The sequence below is a fragment of the Sceloporus occidentalis genome, unplaced genomic scaffold (assembly GCF_023333645.1).
Source record: "Sceloporus occidentalis isolate IW3139 unplaced genomic scaffold, rSceOcc1.0.p SCAF_1, whole genome shotgun sequence".
NCBI lineage: Eukaryota > Metazoa > Chordata > Lepidosauria > Squamata > Phrynosomatidae > Sceloporus > Sceloporus occidentalis.
In genome coordinates, this window is record NW_028316981.1 from 316,759,444 (window position 1) to 316,780,551 (window position 21,108).

General features: G+C 43.4%; 2 protein-coding genes across 3 annotated transcripts; both read right to left on the reverse strand.

Moving 5' to 3' along the window:
- Positions 1-2,032, reverse strand: RPP25L (ribonuclease P/MRP subunit p25 like). Of its 2 annotated transcripts, none has more exons than XM_089513651.1 (2): positions 1,974-2,032; positions 1-1,416 (listed from the first exon to the last, which is right to left on the reverse strand). In XM_089513651.1, the coding sequence occupies exon 2, from the start codon at positions 1,406-1,408 to the stop codon at positions 854-856; it is 555 nt and encodes a 184-aa protein (XP_089369777.1). In that variant the 5' UTR covers positions 1,409-1,416; positions 1,974-2,032; the 3' UTR covers positions 1-853. The 2 variants fall into 2 exon arrangements, with proteins under 2 accessions (XP_089369777.1, XP_089369785.1); XM_089513659.1 differs by having other exon boundaries at positions 1-1,447; positions 1,974-2,030.
- Positions 2,033-5,364: 3,332 nt separating this feature from the next.
- Positions 5,365-20,740, reverse strand: LOC149324263 (NACHT, LRR and PYD domains-containing protein 3-like). The gene is made up of 7 exons (XM_089498029.1): positions 20,618-20,740; positions 18,027-18,325; positions 15,093-16,767; positions 11,781-11,951; positions 8,964-9,134; positions 7,201-7,371; positions 5,365-5,650 (listed from the first exon to the last, which is right to left on the reverse strand). Exons 2-7 carry the CDS (start codon positions 18,307-18,309, stop codon positions 5,524-5,526), a joined length of 2,598 nt encoding a protein of 865 aa, XP_089354155.1. The 5' UTR covers positions 18,310-18,325; positions 20,618-20,740; the 3' UTR covers positions 5,365-5,523.
- Positions 20,741-21,108: the final 368 nt, after the last annotated feature.

Here is a 21,108-nt window from a genome sequence, read left to right on the forward strand (position 1 = left end):
TTAGTAAAAAATATACATTGCCCCTGGCTTTATTAACAAAAATATATGTAATTTCAGGACCACCAGTCTATAGTTCTTAAATCTTACAAGCTTCTGGGACACCTTGGGTTTTTAAAAACTCATTAAAGGACATTATCAAACCGTCTCTTGGCACAATCCAACAGGTACAACCAGCACATTTGACAACCACCTCCCCATCTTTATGCTGAATCAGATTGTGATTCCCCCTTTTTTCAATGACCAAGAAGGCTGAAACTTATTTAAAAGTCTTGCGCTACTTCCAAACTACAAGGGGTTGGTAGAAGTTTCACAGCCCCAATGAAACAATTTTCACCACTTTGGGGGGGGGGGGGCATCTGATAAACTATCCCACAGTAATGCAATTTGACTAGATAGTAAAGTGTGAAACTCTTGTTTCAAGAGTTTTGCAAGAGCGCAGCCAGATGATAGGGAGGGGAAAAGTCATCTCCATTAGCCATCCTTGTACCAGAGAAGAAGACAAGAAAGGCCTCTGAGAGCAGATGTAGGTTCTTCCCAACGAAGAAGATCCTGCATTTCCTATCTGTCAATGACATTTCAAGCACTCCAGTCCTGAACAGACTTCACACAACACACTGCAGCCTCCACTGAGCACATCCGGGAACATCAAGTAAGGGAAAGACCCAAAGCTTCCAAGACCACCACGTTCAATCCATCCAAAATGACTTAATGTATACATTCAGACACTTCTGTCCTTTTCCCCAAATATAACTTTCTTCTCTTACTATCTCCAGCATTTGAAACATTAAGCTGAAAATGGTCTGGCTTTCCTTGGATCTGCAGACAACTGCCGGCATTCTGAAGCTTGGCTTCTTCAGGGCTTCTTGTAGGCGTCCTCCCGTCCGACGGAACGCGGGTGTTTTCCAGCCCGGCCGGCCCCTCTTCCTCCGCCCTGCTTCCTCTTAGCCTGGCCCTGGGATTCTGACTTCAGTGTTTCCAACCAGAAGGCATCAAAGCATCCAGGAGCTTGGTATCCTGGCTCCTTAGTGTCCAGGGGATCTTTGCTGAGAAGGACGCAAATGGCAGGGATATTCCGCTTCACAGTCAAAGGGTCGAGGCCAGCCTCCGGCACGATGGGATCCCAGATCTCCTCTGTCTGCCTGAAGAAGACTTTGGTGATCTGGTGAAGGCTCTTCATCCTCCGCTTCATGATCTCCACGCAGGTGATCGTCTTGCTAATCGCTTTGCCGGCGCCACTGAAGAGGACCTGCCTCATAGCGTCGGACTCCATCTTGCCAAAGGCGTAACCCATCAGGTTCCGGATTTTGCTGCCATCCTTCACTTTCATTTCAATTATATCAGAGGGCAAGTTGGTAAAAGGAAGAGGAGAGGGCTTCTCCACAGTCTTGGACTTCCGATAGTTCTCCATGACTGACTCTGATGGAGAGGAAAGGGAGCAGAAATAAGCCTGAAGCATGGATACAACAAGCACTTATTATTTCCCATGACGGCATCAGCAAGGAGATAAGAATATATGTCATAATATAAGAATATATCCAAGAATATATAGAGAGCAATACAACAAACATTTATTATTTTACACAACAGTATCAGCAAGAATATAAAAATGTATATAAGAATATATATAATTATAAAAAATATCATATAAAAACAACAGTAGCTAATTTTCAACTATTAACATGAGAGAAAGGAACAAAGAGGGAAGGGGCCTCTGGGCATGTGCAGAGTGCAGACTGAGACCTCAGCTAGGAAAAGTTACATTTTCTGAACTCATGGATGGAAGAAGGCTCTATAGTCCCAAAAAGAAACTCTTCTCCCCCCTCTGAGCATGTGCAGAGTGTGGAATGCTGGGGTAGCACTCTGCGCATGCCCAGAGGCACCCTTCACTCTTTATCCTTTGAGCAATAAGCGCCAGTTCCTCTTCAACGTGGCTTCTGGGCCCCCAAGCCAGGAATAAAGCCCTGCTAGCTCACCCAGCAGCCGACCGAGCCTCCTTCTGCCTCCTCCTCCCTCGCCACAAAATGGCGACACTCCTCCTCCCTTCCTGCGCATGCGCATAGAGCCCGCTTGAGGAAGGCAGAAAAAGCGACTGCGCTTGCGCGAGAAACTCTAGGAGCGGCGTAAAGAAGCCAAACCTCCGCGAGGGGCGGGGCTGTGAGAGAGAGAGAGAGAGAGAGAGAGAGAGAGAGAGAGAGAGACCCACCTCGCCTTCTTATTGGCTAAGAGGCTGCCCCGCCCACCCCACCTATTGGTGGCGCACTTTAGGCAGGGAACCTCCAGGGGGCGCTGCTGCGACTGCGAGTCAATGATGATTTCTGGACTGAATTTAGTCCAGAAGCAATAAAAGAAAAGAAAGAGAGAGAGAGAGAGAGAGATAAACAAACAAACAAAATGATTAGTATTTGGGCTGCAAAATAAAACCAAAGGGAGCCTGCAGATGATGGCCAACGTACCTGGGCATGCTCCCTTGCACCTCTGTGTATTCATCGGGTGTTCAAATGTTACACCTAACATACCTCTCTCTCTCTCATGGAACCCATCAATCAAGCCCTTATCTATATGCTTTGTTTCGCTGTCCTCAAACTGTTTATGCAGTGCTTCCTTTTATTTGGGTTTGAATCTTAAGCTAGGAGCCATTTCCAAATTGTTTACATTCCGAAACAGAACATTTGACATGGCCAGGAAGAACAACAGCCTTTGCTTCTTAACCTCTGAGCATAAGTCAAGTTCTGAATGTTAACCAATCTACCACAATGTGTGTGTGTGTGTGTGTTTTATATACATCCGGGTGTGTGAATGATATATATATATGTGTGTGTGTGTGTGTGTTGTATGTGTGTTATTTGTGTATGTGTTACACATGTGAGTTTGTGTGTTGTGAGTGTATGTGTGTGTTATATGCATGTTATGTGTGTGTTGTATGCGAGTGTGTTATATATGTGACCATGTTATATATATGTGTGTGTGATAAATATATATGAGTGTGTGTTATGTGTTATATGTGTGCGTTATGTGTGTGTGTGAGAGTGATATATATATATGTGAGTGTGTGTGTGTGTTATCTCTACTAAAAACTGGGACAAAATGTAGGACAAAATTTAGACCAAAATATAGGCCAATTGTAGGATAAAATTTAGCCCAAAATGTAGGACATTTAAGAAAAATGGAGGACCTTAAATGTCCTACATTTTGGTCTAAATTTTGTCCTACATTTTGTCCCGGTTTTTAGTAGAGAATTATGGCAACCCTATATGTGTTATGTGTGTGTGTGTGTGTTGTTATATACTCATGTATAAGTTTAGAAATTTAGGTTAAAAAATTGATCCCAAAAACCTGAGTCGACTTATCCATGGGTCAAAGTAAGTACTGTACTTTAAATCATACACACATACACACACACACACATATCTCATCCTCTGGTGAAAAGGAAGAGTTTACTCTGTCCTGGGAACACTTCCCCCTTCCTTCCTTCCTTCCTTCCTTCCTTCCTTCCTTCCACTCACTCATCCATCCAACCTCCTGAGGGCAAATAGTCATAACTGCTGGAATTTTGTAAGTTCTTTGGCATCGTTTTCCTTTGCTTCATCCTTTACATCCTTCATTTACATGGACCTAAGTTTTATCCCCGACTTATCCATGGGTCATATAAAATTCCATGAGTTTAGCCCCCAAAAGCTGCCCTCAACTTATAGTCGAGTATATATGGTATGTGTTATATGTGTGTCCCTTATATATATGTGTGTGTTACCTATAACTGTGTGTGTTACATATGTGTTTTTATTGTGCTGTTTTTCAACCATGCACAGCTTGAAAATCCCCCCCCCCCAGAAAAATATCCAAAATGTACATCTTGATTTACCTGTTGTATATAAGGGACACATGATATAAGTGCCATTGTATACAATGGAACTTGAACATCCATGGATTTTGGTATCCAGAGAGGGTCCCAGAACCAAAAGCCAGCGGATACCAAGGGCCTATTGTACTGTGTTACTTTCCAAGATTATTTGGAGTCAGAAGGTGTGCTTCAAGACAAGGTTTTGCTTGAGGTAAATTTAACGAGACTTGTTGACATCTCAAGCCCCATCTACACTGCAAAAATAATGCAGTTTGATGCCACTTTAACTGCTGTGACTCAGTGCTATGGAATCCTGGGATCTGTAGTTTGTTGTGGACTCACAACTCTTCAACAGAGAAGGCTAAATATCCCACAAAACTACAAACCCCCAAAATGCCATAGCACTGAGCCATGGAAATTAAAGTGGTGTCAGATTGCATTATTTGTGCAGTGTAGTTGCAGTCTCGCTCTGCTTTGCCCAGTACTTGAGTTTATTTGGACTCCAGGGTGCAGAATAAATGCATGTCGAGACTACTTTAATTGCCATGGCTCCATGCTATGGAATCCTGTGGTTTGCAGTTTGTTGGGTCACTCTTGGATCGAGACGGGTAAATATCTCCCCAAACTATAAACCCCAGAATTCCACAGCCATGAGCCACAGCAGAGCTTGGAAGTGAGTTTTGGAATGCAGCTATCACAAATTATGCAGGTTGGTTTTCCGCATTTGGAGAAATCGCAGGGGTCAGACTCAGCACATCCAAAGTGCAATGGATGAACCTCACCTTGGGACATTGCAATGGAGGTACCTCACCTCCATGGTCATGGTATCTCCCCTGCCAGGTAAGGACCACATCCCATCACCAGCAAGGATGGCCACTGGTGGATGTGTTCAAAATGGCAAAAAAGGTATTAAGAAGGAAGAACAGACAAGCTAGGAGAGGCTGCAGCAGTTTGCGTTCGCCTGAATCTGCTGGGAAGGAGAAAAATCAATCACATCCACTCAGTGTTGTGCTGAAAAGTTCTTGGCCTGACCAAGAAGGGAATGACCGGGAGCTATGAAACATACAGGCTATTCCACAAAGTCATCTCAAGATCTGATGCACTGGACATATCATTTCTGAAGTTTCTTTAACCCTTCCAATTTTTCCCTCCTTGATGTCTGGTCACTGAAATATTGTTCTGCTGTTGCTCTCGCCTCAGAATCATTTCAAACTTTCCTTCCTTTCAAACTCTTTTTTAAGGTTTGGAAACAAAATAGATGGAGCAAGATCTGGTGAGTAGTGTAGATGGCAATTGCATTTGGACTCCAAATTCTTTAAAACCACTTTTGCATTTTGAACTCCATTTGCAGTAGTTGAAGTAAGCTGAGGACAAAGGGAGGAGGAAAGAGAAATTGGGCCGTTTGAAAAGCAGCTGTAAAAGTGGGATGGTAGAGGATTAACTGAGACTGTCTCTGTCAAACCAAGATGGTTGGAGGGTGTCTGCAGATGCTTCTTAATAATAATAATAATAATAATAATAATTTGTTTTATTTATATACCGCTATTCCAAAGATCATAGCGGTGAACAGCAAGTAAGCTAATTAGCAAGTAAGCTAATTCTTCATCCATGGCAGGTGGTTTCCCCTCTGTGAGACATCATTTTGGATGCTGGAATGTTAAACTGAGAATGTGAGAACATGCTCTTTACTCTTCACCTGGAGGAGGCAGGTAGCTGGGCGAATAATAGGCAGTCACAGTCATCTCAGGATGCGCGGAAGCAGCTGTCTGAAGCCTTGTCCTTGTGATTCGGTTTAGAGGTCGCATTGTCACTCTGGAAAGGAAGGAAGATGGTAAGAAGAAAAAGTTCAACCATCAGAAAAGGAGATCATTACCTTTCCATTTCGAAGGCATCCAAAGGAGAGCCGGAGCAGATTGCAAATCGCTGCTTGACAGACCTCTCCCGAAACCTAATTTGGATCATTGTGTTTTAGGCAGGTTTTCCAGACGATGAGGCCCATTTCTCTGAACCTGCAGCACTTCACAGCAGTGCTATTCCACAGAGACCTCCCTCTGGGAGTGCATCTACACTGTAGAAATAATGCAGTTTGACACCACCTTGATTGCCATAGTTCCTTTCTATGGAATCCTGGATTTCTAGTTTTACAAGGTGTTGAGCCTTCTCTGCCAAAGACTGCTGGTGGCTGACAAACTACAAATCCCAGTATTCTGTAAGGCTGAACCATGACAGTTAAAGTGGTGTCAAACTACAGTATTTCTACAGTGTAGATGCTCCTGGTCATTGTCCATTAGACAGTTTTTTTTGGATGATGAAGCCCAGATCTCTGAACCCACAGCTGGTTGATCCACACTGGTATGATGCAACAGAAACCTGGAAATCCTCAGATTGATGCCAATTATACTGAAAATAATTCATCTTTCAAGAGTCATAATATCCTTGCCTGGACCACAATTGGAGGCTAGACTTTGCATGACAGCATCTCTCCCTCGTGGGAAATCTATAACAGGAATACTGTTGTTAGAGCCTGGGAAAAGTTTTTTTACTGCAAGCAACTCCCAACATCCCCTAGCTGCTTTCTAAGAAGCTAGGCTGCCCCCTCCCTGTTTGCCTTTTGTCGGCAAGCAAAAACGGTTTTATTCAGGCAAGCTTTTAACAAAGAATCATGGGATGGGTTTTATATGGGGTGTTTGTTATTTGGGCTGGGCATTGCAGTTTTAATGTATGTAACTTTATATTGTGAAGCCGAAGGCTTTCATGGCCGACATCCATAGCTTTTTGTGGATTTTTCAGGCTTTGAGGCCCTGTTCTAGAAGAGTTTATTCCTGACATTTCACCAGCATCTGAAGATACCAGCCACAGCCGCTGACAAAACGTCAGGAATAAACTCTTCTAGAACACGGCCTCAAAGCCCGAAAAACCCACATTAAACTAACTTTATGTTGTTTTTATGTCATATTTTAAAATGTTTTTATTGTCGTCGGTTTTTAAAATGTTTTTATTCGTGAGGCGCCTTGGGCCCTTTCTGGGAGAAAGGCGGCTCACAAATAAAAACTTTTAAAAACACATTACGATACAAACAATTCAAAACATCAAATAAAAACAATATAAAGTCACATACATTAAAACAACAATACTTTTGGTCCCCTTCTGAGAGAAAGGCAGTGTAAAAATAAAACAAAATAAATAAATACAAAAAAATTCAAGCTTTGCAGCCACAAATTTTCTTGACAGTCTTGGACCAAATCTTGCTTTGTCCCTCAGTCAAAGCCTTCCCTGCAGGAAATAGGATGAAAGATTGTATGGACCACTAACACCATGAAAAATCCCTTTGTGGTTGACAGAGAACTACCAGCCCCGCTTACGCCAGTTTCCGAAGTTTACAGTGTGGCTTCTTCAACACAACACACAACTGCCTGACGCCTTCATTGCCCAAATGATTGTCCCCCAGGCCAAGCTCCGTCAGAGTCTGACTGGTTTCCAGGACGGAGGCCAAATCTGTGCAAGCCGCAGCTGTGACACCGCAGAGGTGCAACCTGCAAAGCAAAGAGACAAAACTCATGGCAACCAAAGGACTACTCATATAATTTGTCCCAGGCTTTCATAGGTAACAAACTGTAGAACCTAGAAAATTTACAATACAGGTTGACTCTCTCTTATCTGGAATTCCGAAATCCAAAATATTCCAAAATGCAAAGTTGTCCCCATGAGTGGCTGAGACAGTGACAACTTTGCTTACTGATGGTTCAATGTACACAAACTTTTTTTCATGCACAAAATTATTTTTAAAATATTGTATATAAAATTACATTCAGGCTGTGGGCATAAGGTGTATACAAAACAGAAATGAATTTCGGGTTTAGACTTGGATCCCGTCTCCAAGATATTTCATTATGCAAATATTCCAAAACTCAAAAAACTCTGAGATCTAAAACACTTCAATTAATTTTTTTTTATCCTGCCCTTTTATCATGGGAAGCCAGTGTTGCATAGTGGTTTGAACACTGGACTATGTCTATGGAGACCAGGGTTTGAATCCCCACTCAGCCATGAAAACCCACTGGATGACCTTGGGCAAGTCACACTCTCTCAGCCTGAGAGGAAGGCAAAGGTAAATCTCCCCTCTGATCAAATGTTGGCAAGAAAAACCCAGTGATATATATTCTCCTCAGTCATAAACTGGAAATGACTTGAAGGCACACAACAACAACAACAACAACAACAGCAGCAGCAGCAGCAGCAGCAGTGTGATAGGGGAGCCTGGGCATCACTCTTGCCCCAACTGTAAGCTCACAGGATGGCATCTCGGGTCAGCAATATGGAGATTATAATAGTTACTGGGTTGTTGTAAAGCTAAATGAAATAACCCATATGAGGAACACTAGAAAGAGATGTTTCTGATTAGACTATCATTGGGAATGAAAACCATGTTATGTGGTGAGAACACAAGACCCATTCTGAGTTAATACAATGAGAGTAGGAATTATGAGGCCATAAGGAAGCCTTTTGGAGGGTCCTGGAGCAGCTTTGCACACCCTAAAATCAATTTTGATGAAAAACTGGTTCCACTTTAGCATCCAGGTGAGCTCTCTGGAGAACTGTAAATCCTGAGATTCTGTAGGATGCAGCCAGGGCCACTGATGTTGTCTGGAAGTGATATAACTGTGTAGCGTGACAGGGTGTATCCACACTATAGAAATAAAGTAGTTTGGAACTACTTTAGCTGCCATGACTCTATCTTACAGAATCCTGGGATCTGTAGTTTGGTGAGGCACCAGGCTGAATAACCACCAAACTACAAATGGCATACCTTCCAGATATTTCACCATTTGGATCACCCTCCTCTGGAAAAGCCCCAGTCAGCATGGCTAATTGTCAGTGATACTGGAAACTGAAGTCCAAAACATTTGCAGAACCAAAGGCTTAGAACCACTGGTCTAAGAAACCTGAGGAAGACCCCTCTCTGTCCACTCCTTCCCATGCAAAGCGCATGCACCATCAGTGCAAGCAGAGTTGCATCTCTGTTCCTTCTGGAATCAACCACTACCATCACATGTAGGTACATCATCCTTTGTGCAAGTGTTGCTGGACCTACTCTTGCCTCTTCCAACAACTGCTGCTTACTTACGTGAGGCTTTGTAGCCTGGACTGTGGGTGCTTCAGCCCCACACATAGCTTCTGCATTCCTCCATCCCCCAAGTGGTTGTCTTGAAGATTGAGCTCCGTAAGGCACTGGTTAGATGCCAGGACCAAAGAAAGGGACTCACATGCTGCAGCCGTGAGATGGCAGCTGTGCAACCTGTTGGCAAGAGAGGAGAGAGATGGATTTTTAAAATTGGCTCCATCAAGGAAAACCAATGAAAAGATACATGATGTTATCTGTCCCCAAAGTTACTCAGCTCCACTTTACATAGCTGATGCAATAGGTTTGAACAGTTATTAATCTCTACCCATTCATTCTAGAATTATTCTAGTTTGTTTTTTTTTTTACATTAGGCATTGTATTTCCAAATCTTCATTCAAGTTTCCTGGTGCTAAAGTTTTAAGTTTCAGAATCCATTCTCTATTTTTCTCCTTTACAGAGTTCTTATTTTCATTAGTTATTGTCTCCAGTTTCCAAAAGCATATATCAGTTGCTAAATGTTTATTTCATTTCAAAATGGCCAACCAGAGGTGCCCTTATTCTTTTAGAATAGTACTGGATGGGCACGAAAAAGCATTTGTGGGGATCACATGTAGCCCATAGATTGCATGTTGCCCATCCCTGCAACTCTAGGTCTCCTGACGAATGGCCAGCTCAGAGAATTTTGTTAAGGACACACATTATGATGGAGATCCATGTAATAAGGGGAGTTCAGATAATTATAATTCGATAGGAACTTCCCCAGCATTTGGTGGTGAGAAACATATTGACTCAAACTGGGATAACAGGGTGATGAACAGCACGAGGCGTGAAGTCGCATTTGTTGGGAACGTTGTATGCTCATACACACCATTTCCTTATAAAAAATTTGCAGCTGGTGTGTGTGTGTTTAATAGCAGAAGTATATTTTGGAGAATGGAGTGGATGTGTTCATGGAGATTAATTTGTTAGTGGAAAATTTGGTACCAAAGAGCCCATGTCCCAGCAAACTTTCTAATTCAAAACTAACAAAGTTGCAAGTGAAACAATGCAATCAGGTTGGATAATCTTTGCATAAGTAAATAAAACCAAACAAACCCGTAATCTTTTACAGACCGCTTTCCAAAATAGATTCAGGCAGGGATGACTTTGGGTGCATCTGCACTGTGGAAATAATGCACTTTGGCACCACTTTAACTGCCATGGTTCCATCCTATAGAAGCCTGGGATTTATAATTACCAAGATTCCATGGGTTGGAGCTACAGCACTTAAAGTGGTGTCAAACTGCATTATTTCTGCAACATAGCTGTGGAAGTGTAGCATAGTGGTTTGAATGTTGGACTCAGACTCTGGAAACCAAGGTTCCCTTCCCAGCTCGGCCGTGAAACTCAGTAGGTGACTTTGGGCAAGTCACACAGGGGAAGGTAATGGCAAATCTCCTCTGAAGAAACTTGCCAAGAAAACCCCATGATAAGTCAGGTTGGATAAGCTTTGCATAAGTAGACAAAACAAATCTTCCCTCCCACTCATGCCTTAGGGTCGTCATAAGTCAGGAACTGCTTGAAGGCATACAACAACAACAACAACAACAACAACAGATGCATCCTTTCTTTAACCACTTGACTTTAGTTATGATTTCCATATTGGTGGCCAAACTTACAGATCTATGCTTCTTTAATGTGTTGAGAGTAGCTGGTGTGGCAAGCTCCCCTTTTCTCTTGTGTGTTTTGCTGTTCCTACATGTTCAGTAAGGGAATCTGAAGGCAGCTGCTGATTACCTTGTATGTTGTGTAGGCAGGCACACGATAGTTGCAGTGGGATAAGCTAAAGCAGAATCCCATTTCTTCCTAGCTCAAGGTTTGTTGCATTATTTACTGCAGACTGGGTGTTGCACCCATCACTGGAAGCTTGTGTTTCTCCAGCCTTCCTTTGCCCATCCTTCCAATGCCAATGCTGCTAAAAGCATCCAGGTGGACAGAGAGTAAGGAACTGAGGGTTTGACAGGTGTTCAAAGACTGTGGAAAAGGAGCTTCACTATCAGAGGGTTTGTTAACTGAGGTATATCTGTACCAGTCCTTTTTACAAGATGTGTCTAAGGATGACTGCAATAATATATTTGAAGTGTTTTGAGTATGCATCTAAAGTTACAGCATGAATACTGTCATGTATTTATCCAGTTAAATATAGAGGTTTAAATTATGTGCATGTTTAAGTTCCAATGCAGAAGCTGTTGGACGTATTTGCCCAATGTGGAAGATCTGTATTCAAGATCTTGGAAGCATAGCTGCACATGTGGTGCCACTGTGCATCCACATGCACACATGAATGTGCATTTACTTGTAGGTGTGCAGTCATTTGCACATTGTTGCCATTCAGCACAAGGGCTGTGCATATATATAAGGAAGTTTATGCTGTACAATCCCAATATAAGATCTTGGCTAAAGGTAATTGATAACAATTGTCACGCCATCCAGTGGCAATGGGTTAAATGGTACTTTGTGTGTGGGAAGGGCCTCCTACTTCCTAAATGCTGGCAAGGCAGACAGATACACTTGAAGCTGGTTCCTTGTTCTCAGTTACAATTGGACTCTTGGCAAGAAGAGTCTTAATTCAACTCATGCTTCAGTCTCCACCCCCACCCCCCACCCCCCAGGAGCTCTTAACTCATGTGCATAGAATCATCAGGAATAATATTGTAGAGCAAAGGGATTTTGAATAAAACAAAAGCAAAACACTTAAGAGTTTTATCTCCCATTTCAGAACCTGGTCCTACTCTGGATTTGGAAGGTCAAATTTATTGTGGGGAAGAGTGGGTCCCTTACCAGAGACTCTGTAGTTTACAGTGTGGATTGCGTAGTCCATCACATAACTGGATTATGCCAAAGTCCTCCAGTGGGTTTTCAGACAGATCTAAACTGGTAAGATTCGAGTTGGCCACCACAATGGAAGCAAGATCTTTGCACATGGCAGCTGTCAGTCCACAACGGTTCAGCCTGAAGAAAAAGGTGAAATAAAATAAAATAAACCCATGTTGAATCAAGTCAACGGCCTATCTATTCTAACACTGTGATCACACAGTGGCCAACTAGTTGCCAAGCCTGCCAGCGAAACCAGTCTTGTAGCTGGTGTATTTGACACCTGGTGCCAGTCATCTTTTAATACACCCCCCCCCCCCCAACAAAATAATAATCATGAAATGAAACAAGGATGGAGCAAGCTTGTTTTCTGCTGCTCCAGAGACTAGGACCCTGAGTGATGGATGCAAACTACAGAAAAAATGGATTCCACCTCAACATTAGGAATAAATTCCTGACAGTAAGAGCTGTTCAGCAGTGGTGCACACTCCCTCGGAGAGTGGCGGATTCTCCTTCTTTGGAGAGAGGCTGGATGGCCAGTTGTTGGGGGTGCTTTGTTTGTGAGTTCCTGCATGGCAGGGGGCTTGGACTAGATGGCCCTTGTGGTCTCTTCCAACTCTATGATTCTATGATTCTATGAAACTGCCCACAGCAGTGGTATGGGTGGCAAGTTCATTCTCCCAGGTTTCTACCACCACCGCTGCTGCTAATACTAATTTCTTCAGGGCTCTCTAGCACACCAAAGAAATTAGCATTAGCAGCAGCATTGAGCCAAGTCCATTCCTGCATCCGTACTGCTTGGCCACAGTGACCAGATGTCATAACCACAAAGGAGGACAAGACACCACAAAATGTAAGGCGTTCGGGGGGGAAATGTAGGACATTACCAGATAAAAGCTAAAAACACCACTATAACTGTACATTCATGCTTTTTAGTCATGCTCAAAATGGAAGACATTTTGAAATTCTTTCTGGGCAGAAGGCTGAAATGTAGGATGTGTCCTGGAAAAGGAGGACATTTGGTCACTCTGTGCTCAGCCCTCAGTATCTGCTAGGGTTTGGTTCCAGCATCCCCCATGGATACCAAAATCTGTGGATGCTTGAGTCCCATTAAATACAGTGACACAGTAACATGAACTTCAACAGGGAGAAATGTAAGGTACTGCACTTAGAGCGGAAAAACAAAATGCAGAGATATAGGATGGGGGACACCTGGCTGAATGAAACTACATGTGAAAGGGATCTAGGAGTCCAAGTAGACCACAAGTTGAACTTGAGTCAACAGTGCGATGCGGAAGCTAACAAAGCCAATGTGATTCTAGGCTGCATAAATAAAAGTATAGTGTCCAGTTCTGGGTACCACAATTAAAAAAAAATGTTGAGAAACTGGAGCATGTCCAAAGGAGGGTGACTAAAATGGTGAAGGGTTTGGAAACCTTTGAGGAACGACTTAGGGAGCTGGGGATGTTAAGCCTGGAGAAAAGAAGGTCAAGAGGTGATATGATAGCCCTGTTTAAATATTTGAAGGGATGCCATATTGAGGAGGGAGCAAGCTTGTTTTCAGCTGCTCCAGAAAATAGGACAATGAAGCAATGGATGCAAGCTCCAGGAAAAGAAATTCCACTCAACATTAGGAGGAACTTCCTGACAGTAAGGGCTGTTTAACCGTAGAACACTCTTCCTCGGAGAGTAGTGGAGTCTCCTTCTTTGGAGGTCTTTAATCAGAAGCTGGATAGCCATCTGTCGGGGATGCTTTGATGGAGGGTTCCTGAATATAGTGGCACTATTACTTCTCTTGATCTAGACCAGGGGTAGGCAACCTGCGGCCCGTGGGCCGGATGCAGCCCGGCGAGGCCTTGGGACCGGCCCCAGCCCGGTCCTGCTGCCAATTGCCGCCGGGGCCTTTGGCGTCTTGCGCGAGGGGCACGGTGGGGCAAAGCCTCAGAAACATGCATTTATCTTAACATTTTTTAAAAAATCAGCAATTTTTTTTGCGTGTCCTCCATTTTTTATTTAAAAAGTGCCCTCCATTTGAAAATTTTGTCCTACATTTGTCCCGGTTTATTTATTTAATCAATTTTTAAAAAAATTATTTAATTATTTATTTTTTGGCTTCAGCCCCCCAGTTGTCTGAGGGACAGCAACCTGGCCCCCGGCTCAAAAGGGTTGCCTACCCCTAATCTAGACACTATACTTTTATTGATGCAGCCTAAAATTGCATTGGCCTTTTTAGCTGCCGCATCACACTGTTGACTCATGTTCAATCTGTGGTCTACTTGGACTCCTAGATCCCTTTCACATGTACATGTATAAGTCGCTCGTTCAGCCAGTTGTCCCCCATCCTATATCTGTGCATTTCATTTTTCCACCCTGAGTGCAGTACGTTGCATTTCTCCGTGTTGAAATTCATTTTGTCAGATGTGGCTTAGGTCTTCTAACCTATTAGGATCATTTTGAATTTTGATCCTGTCCTCTGGAGTATTAGCTATTCCTCCTAATTTGGTGTCATCTGCAAATTTGATAAGTATGCCCCCAGTTTTGTCCTCCAAGGCATTGATAAAGATGTTGAATAGCACTGGTCCCAGGACAGAGCCCTGTGGGACCCCACTGGTCACTTCTCCAGGATGAAAAGGAGCCATTGTTGAGCACTCTTGGGTCCTCCTCCTATGAGCAGCATCTTCATTTCCTAAATTGCCTTCCATTTTCTTCCCCTGCTTCCTACCTCCATGGAAAGCAGCAGAAGCAGCCACTCCCAAGGCTTGACCACTGCCAGGTTAAGGGGAAACATGGAACTACATGAGCTGATGTAGGATCTCAGACACTGAGGTTCTGTACCAAAAAGATTTGGCATCCCCCCTCCCAACCAAACCATTTGCACAAAGTCCCAATGTATTGGAAATTTCACTGTGGTTCATCAGAGTGCTTTGATGTGCTGAAACACCTTTGAAACATAGGACCACTGAGTATTTTACAGGGCCATGGAGTATCGTGAATGACATTTACAACCATTGGCCATTGTGAATGACATTTATGACTATTTAAGTTTATATCATTACTCACAAAGGATGCAAAGAGCAACACAAATGACCATTTCAGGTGGGTTCAAAGGAAGCGGAGCCAAATGGGTGGTTAACTGCTGTGTTAGGATGGTGAAATGGGAATGGGGGTGAATAAGAAGGCAGCATTAAAGGCTAGAAGACCAAAAGAGAATCAAAGAAAACACTTGAGCCCCTCACAGAGATCATGGAGATCCTTTCTGGATCTTTCTGATACACTTACTGGATCTCAGAAGGCTTCAATAGTCCTGGTAAGAGTTGTCCAAATGCATCAGGCCACAACTCAAAGTCAGAGAGACGAAGTGACTGGAGAGAATCAGAAGCTAGTAAACAGAAGGAGACAGCTGCAAAATCCAGCTTGGTGGAGAGCCGGTCCTTGAGGTCTAGATCATGAACATGCCCCATGATGCTCTTAGCAAACTGGAGGTCCTCTGTCTCATAGAGGCAATGGCACAGTTCAAGCAGCTTCTCTCTGCTCTTAAAGGAATGATGTTCAGCTTCCTGCTCCATCCATCTGCACAATTCCTGCCAATGTCTTTTCCCGGATGCCTTGCAACCCCATCTTTCTTGGAGGACATTCAGCCTCTTCTCATTGGAGAGGCCAAAAAGGAAACGGACAAGCATGAGGCAGTCACTGCTGTATTTATTCTTATTTCCAAATACTTCATTCAGATCTTGGAAAGATGTCATGGTGTTCCCATCTGAGTCAAGAAGATAGAAAGACAAGGCAGCAAAGAACTCCTGGAAACTTAGGTAGATGAACCTGTATTTGGTTGCTATGTGGGCATCTTGAAGGAGAAGGCCTGAACTTGCAGAAAGGTTTTCCAAGCCATGTTCTCTGAGCACGTCTTCCTCAAAGATGATTGTCTTATGGATCAACCCATCCTTGGCTAAGCGGCACAGGCCTTCCAGATTGGTCAGCGTGGAATGACACCCCAGGAACTTCCAGAGGAGCCAGGAATGAATATCTGTGACCGTTGCACTCTCTGGGATATCTTTAAGGGGATCCCTTTGGGATTTCTGACTGAATATTGAGCAAATAATCAAACACGAAACAGGAAGGAAACACATACTAAAAAGAGTTTCATTGCTTCTTACAAGTTCAAAAGCTTGAGTGCCATCTTCTTTGTCCTCAAAGAAACGCTGGAAATATTCCTTCCTCTGAGCTGGATGAAATCCCAGCACTTCCACACACCGTGGCGATCTCAGATACTGCAGGAGGGACCCCAGGGACCCAGGCCTCGTGGCCACAAGGAGATGGCATTTGGCAAGGAGTTTTTTCCTAAGTAGACCGATCAACAAGCATGCTATAGGCTGCTTTTTATGCAAGTCACTACCGGGCACTTCACTTGGAAGATCACAGTGCTTAAGTTTATCAAATCCATCAAGGATGAGGAGGAGGTTGTCTTGGTTCATCAAGATATCTTCTGCTAGGAGAGTTCCTGGAAAGCAGCTGTTGACTATCAGATCAACCAGACTCATGGTTTGGCTGCTATCCATCAACGCTCTACAGGAGACATAAAAGGCATAGGCAAACTTGGCCTGCCAGAATTTGCCAGAGGCCCAATCCAGCATTAACTTCCACAGAGACGTGGTTTTCCCCACCCCAGCAGGCCCAACCAACACAACTGTTTTTGAGCTTTTCCCTTCGGCATCTGGATCAAACAGTTTCTCCAGACCAAATTTTGGACAGCTGCCTGGATGAGCCTCCATCTCCCAGTGCTTCCTCTCTGCAGCCACCAGTTCATGGACTCTTTCTTCAGGATGGGGTTTGCTGCAGCTGAGAAGCAGCTCTGTGTATCTTTCGTGGAATCTCAGTTTCAGGCCAAGGTGGGAACCCAATTCAGGGATGTACCAGAACTTATCTTGGATGTGCCTTTTGTATTTCTTCCTGCGATCTAATTGAATCACATAGAATCACAATCAGGAGGACCACAGCTCGGTGGTATGCTCATCCTATGCTCTATGCGTACTATGGCTCTCCCCTGAAGAAGGCTATCAGTAGCCATGAAAGCCCCATCCCCGCAAGAGTTGGTTACTTTTTAAGATTCTCCAAGACACAGGACCATTGAGTATTTGACATGATTAGTGAGTATTTTTATACTCAATTGTCTTGTATTTTGAAGAGCATTTTCAACTCCAGTGATTTCTGTGGAAGTCCTTTGAAGAAGGGCTTTTCTTATTGAGGCTGAAATGCTTTGGGCTGTTTTTAGAAACCAAATAAATAGTCGATCATCTCAGAGGATGTGGAGCTTGTCTCCTAACTGTTTTCTGCTTTCAACATGCTTTTCAGTACTTGCTTCACTTTTTAAGAGTACAGTTCCTAGTACTCTCTGAGCCAGAATAACCAGTGGCCATGCTGGTTATGGATTCTTGGAATGATAATCTCAAATTTTCCAAGCATGCCCATTGGACCTTAGCATGTTCACTGGGCATGTTTGGCACACTGGGAACTATTGTCCAAAAATCTAAGGGGTCATTCCCACTTGTAGGTTGAATCCAACCTTGATTCACTCTTGCTCCCTTTTAGAATTCTATTCCAAAAAGACCCTTGTTCTCACTATGAAAGGGTTTTTTTTCTTACCTCTATGAAATCGCTTCTTTTTGTCATTCCCACTAGTTGCCCCAGTTGGAAAGGCACATCCATCATTGTGATGTAAGCAGCCTGGACTTACAAGCCTGGAAGGGGGGGGGGGGGCTGAAATGGAGTTTGGTATTTTTCCAAATAAAAAAAATCTTTTTTAGTTTGCCCAGCTCTGGAGTCTTGCATTAATACTGGTATATATAGGTGCTCTGATCCTAAAAATGTTACCTGACCTGTCGCAAGGCTAATTCCCCAACAATTGACACACTTGGTGGGGATCCACCAACACAGGATGAGCAGATGTCCTAACTGCAAAGGAGGACAAGGCATTGCAAAATGTTGGGCATTCAAGAAAAATGCATGACTTTAGAAAATAAGTGCTAAAAGCACTAATATACATCCATGCTTCTTAGTCACACTCAAAATGATGGACATTTTGAAATTCCTCCTGGTCAGAAGGTTGGAATGTAGGATATGTCCTGGAAAGGGAGGACATCTGGTCACTCTCCCCCAACATTCTTAGGAAAACAACCCCACGAGAAGATTGCAACTTTCCTACAGATCATCTCTTACCGCTACATTTCCACTTCTGGAGTTTGGTAGCAGAATCCCGCATGTTGATCATCTTGAGAACTTCAACGGTGACTTCTCTGGCCCCTTCCTCACCATAGTACTCCAGCAGAAGATGGACAATGTCCACAGTGTCAGCATTCTCCAGCTTGCCCCGAGGGATCCGGGGCCTCCCTTCTATGTTCAGGAAGCACAATTTGTTCTTGAACCTCTTGAAGTTATCCTCACGAAGGTCATCCAAGGAGAACAAGAGGGCATCTTCAAGAGATTCTCCAGGATCTCCCATTTCAAGTCAGAAGCACCTACAAAAAGAAGAGTGTGCTTGTGCGGGTGGCTGCACTTTTGCTCATTCCACGCAATGCAAAACCCCACCTTTGCAAAGAGAATGTTCTCTGCATTTCAACTTTTATTTTCATATCATTAATAGAGCAGCCAGAGAAACACACCCAAGGCAAGCTAGCGAACAACGTAATGGCAGCACAGATATGCAAAACATCTGCACGAAGCAACTGCACACAGGGAGCAAAGTGCAAAACCACTGCTGAGAGCTTTGAAAAGGTGGAAAACAGACAATATTGACACACAGAGCACCATCTGCAGCACCCTTAGCCGAAAGCTAAGCAACTGAACTTGGCTGGGCTTACTGCCTAGCTATTGTAATTTTCAGAACAGGAAACTTAAAAGGCTACTAGCGGTCTCTCTGAAGAAGAAAACCCAGCTTTTCACTACATTTTGAAAAAGTCTGCCTGCTAAAGTGAAAATAAGACTTCCCACAGTAATGGAAAGAAAGCGCTGAAAAAAGTCCCCTTGCCAATGCTTGTTAGACAAGCAGAATTACTAAAACCTACTGACAATATGGGGAAAGTTCATTGTTAGTAACTACAACTCCCAGTTTCTCCTAGCTGACATGGCTTTGCAGTTACACTCATCCCTCCATGTTCGCTGGGGTTAGGGGCACAAGACCTCAGTGAATGTGGAAAAACTGCAAATAACAACAACAACAAAAACCTATGCTTTTACCTGAGAGAACACCTCTCTAGGAATCTCCAGGTCCTTCAGTGCATCTCTCCAGTCAACATCTGCCAGACATTGATCATAGAACTGCGCCAGAGGAGCTACAAATGCCTAGTGGAGTGTTCTCTCTAGGAATCTCTAGGTCCTTCAGTACGATGTTGGGTTAAAATTGACCACAGAGTTGCACTGGGGGACCTAGAGATTGCTAGAGAGAACATCTTAACAAATTCCAGGAATAATCAAATCTGTAAAAGTCAAAGTCGTAAGTCATACTCTCTCAGCCTCAGGGGAAGGCAAAGGCAAACCCCACTCTGGACAAGTCTTGCCAAGAAAAACCCATGATAGTTTCACCGTTCACCGTAAATCAGAAAGAACGTGAAAGCACAACAGCACCGAAGAGAGAGCCAGCATGGTGTAGTGGTTTGAGCACTAGGCTATAATCCCTGCTCAGTTGTGATTTTCTCCTCCATGATTCTTAACACCTTTTCCTGATGAAGAAGCCAGTGGAGCTTCAAAAGCTTGCATCATGTATTTTGTATATCTTGGTTGGTCAATCAAAGGTATCACTGTTTTGTGGATTTTAGATGTTGCTATACTTTGCTATATGGCCAACACTGTTACCTCTGAATATTCCTGGATGTGAGGATACTACATCTTAGCCACTACAGGGGATCCTAAATATAGAGCTAATGGACTGGGACTTTACTATTCCGTTGTTCTTCTTAGGCCTTGCAAATTCATGCCCATGAGCTCCTTAATAGAGTCCATCCATCTAGCATAAGGTCTTCCTATCTTTCTACCTCCCTCCATCTTTTCTAGCATTATTGTCTTTCCCAGTGAGTCTTACCTTCTCATGATTTGGCCAAAGTACAACAACCCCACTTTCGTCATTTTGGCTTCCAGAGAAAGATCAGACATCATCTGTTCAAGGACCCATTTATTTGGCTTTTTGGCTGTCATGATATCCTCAGCACATCTCAAATGAATTAATTTTCTTCCCATTTGCTTTCTTTACTGTCCATCTTTTGCATCCATATATGGTGATAGGGAATATAATAGCTTGGGTAATTCTATCTTTAGTGTTCGTTCATATATCTTTACTCTTTAGTTCTTTCACAGCTGCCCTCCCCATTCCTAGCCTTCTTCTTATTTCTTGTCTGCATTTCCCTCTCTGATCAATGCTTGACCCAAAGTATGGGATCTTTTTTACTGTTTCAGTTTCCTCACTGTCTAGGTTGAATCTGTGTAAATCTTTTGTGGTCATCATTTTTGTTTTATGTCGAGCAGTAAGCCTACCTTTACACTTTCTTCCTTGATCTTCCTTACTAGTTATTATTCCAGGTCTGCTATATATTCAGCTAGTAGTGTGGTGTTATCTGCACTTCTCAGATTATTGGTATTCCTTCCTCCTGTCTTCACTCCTTCTTCTTCGGTGTGCAAGCATTCTCTTCATATGACATTTTCTGCGTACATATCGAACAACACCACATCTCAAATGCATTGATTTCCCTCCTATCTGCTTTCCTCACTGTCCAGCCCTCACATCTGTACATGCTAATAGGGAAAACAATGGCGTTTACCTTTTACATTGTCCCAGTGGCGAAGAAGCGACAGGCTCAGTGGTTCCCCACAGTTTCTTCCCAAAAAGCCACGGCAGCTTGAAGCATCACCCTGGAAGAAGCGAAAGCCACATCCCGGCTCTATGCTCTCCCCTTCGAGGCCTCTCTCTATTCATGGCTCCTCTGACGCAAGAGATCAGACGCCTGTTTCCTCTCTTATAATCCATCTCCACACTTCCATTCCCAGCTCCAATGGCTCAGACAAGAAACTTAACAAAGCACAAAAACTTCATGCACTACCCATTCCCAGCACAGAAGAACACTGGGACTGTGTTGGAAATTGAGAGGCTTTATCACGAATGTGCCTCTTGCTGGATTCTGAGGAGCTGGTTATAAATGATTATAATGGTTATAATTCCCACTTTTGTTGTTGTTGCTGCTGCTATTGTGGGCCTTTAAGTTCTTTGAGGGTTTTTCAGACTATGTGGCTGTGTTCTGGAAGAGTTTAGTCC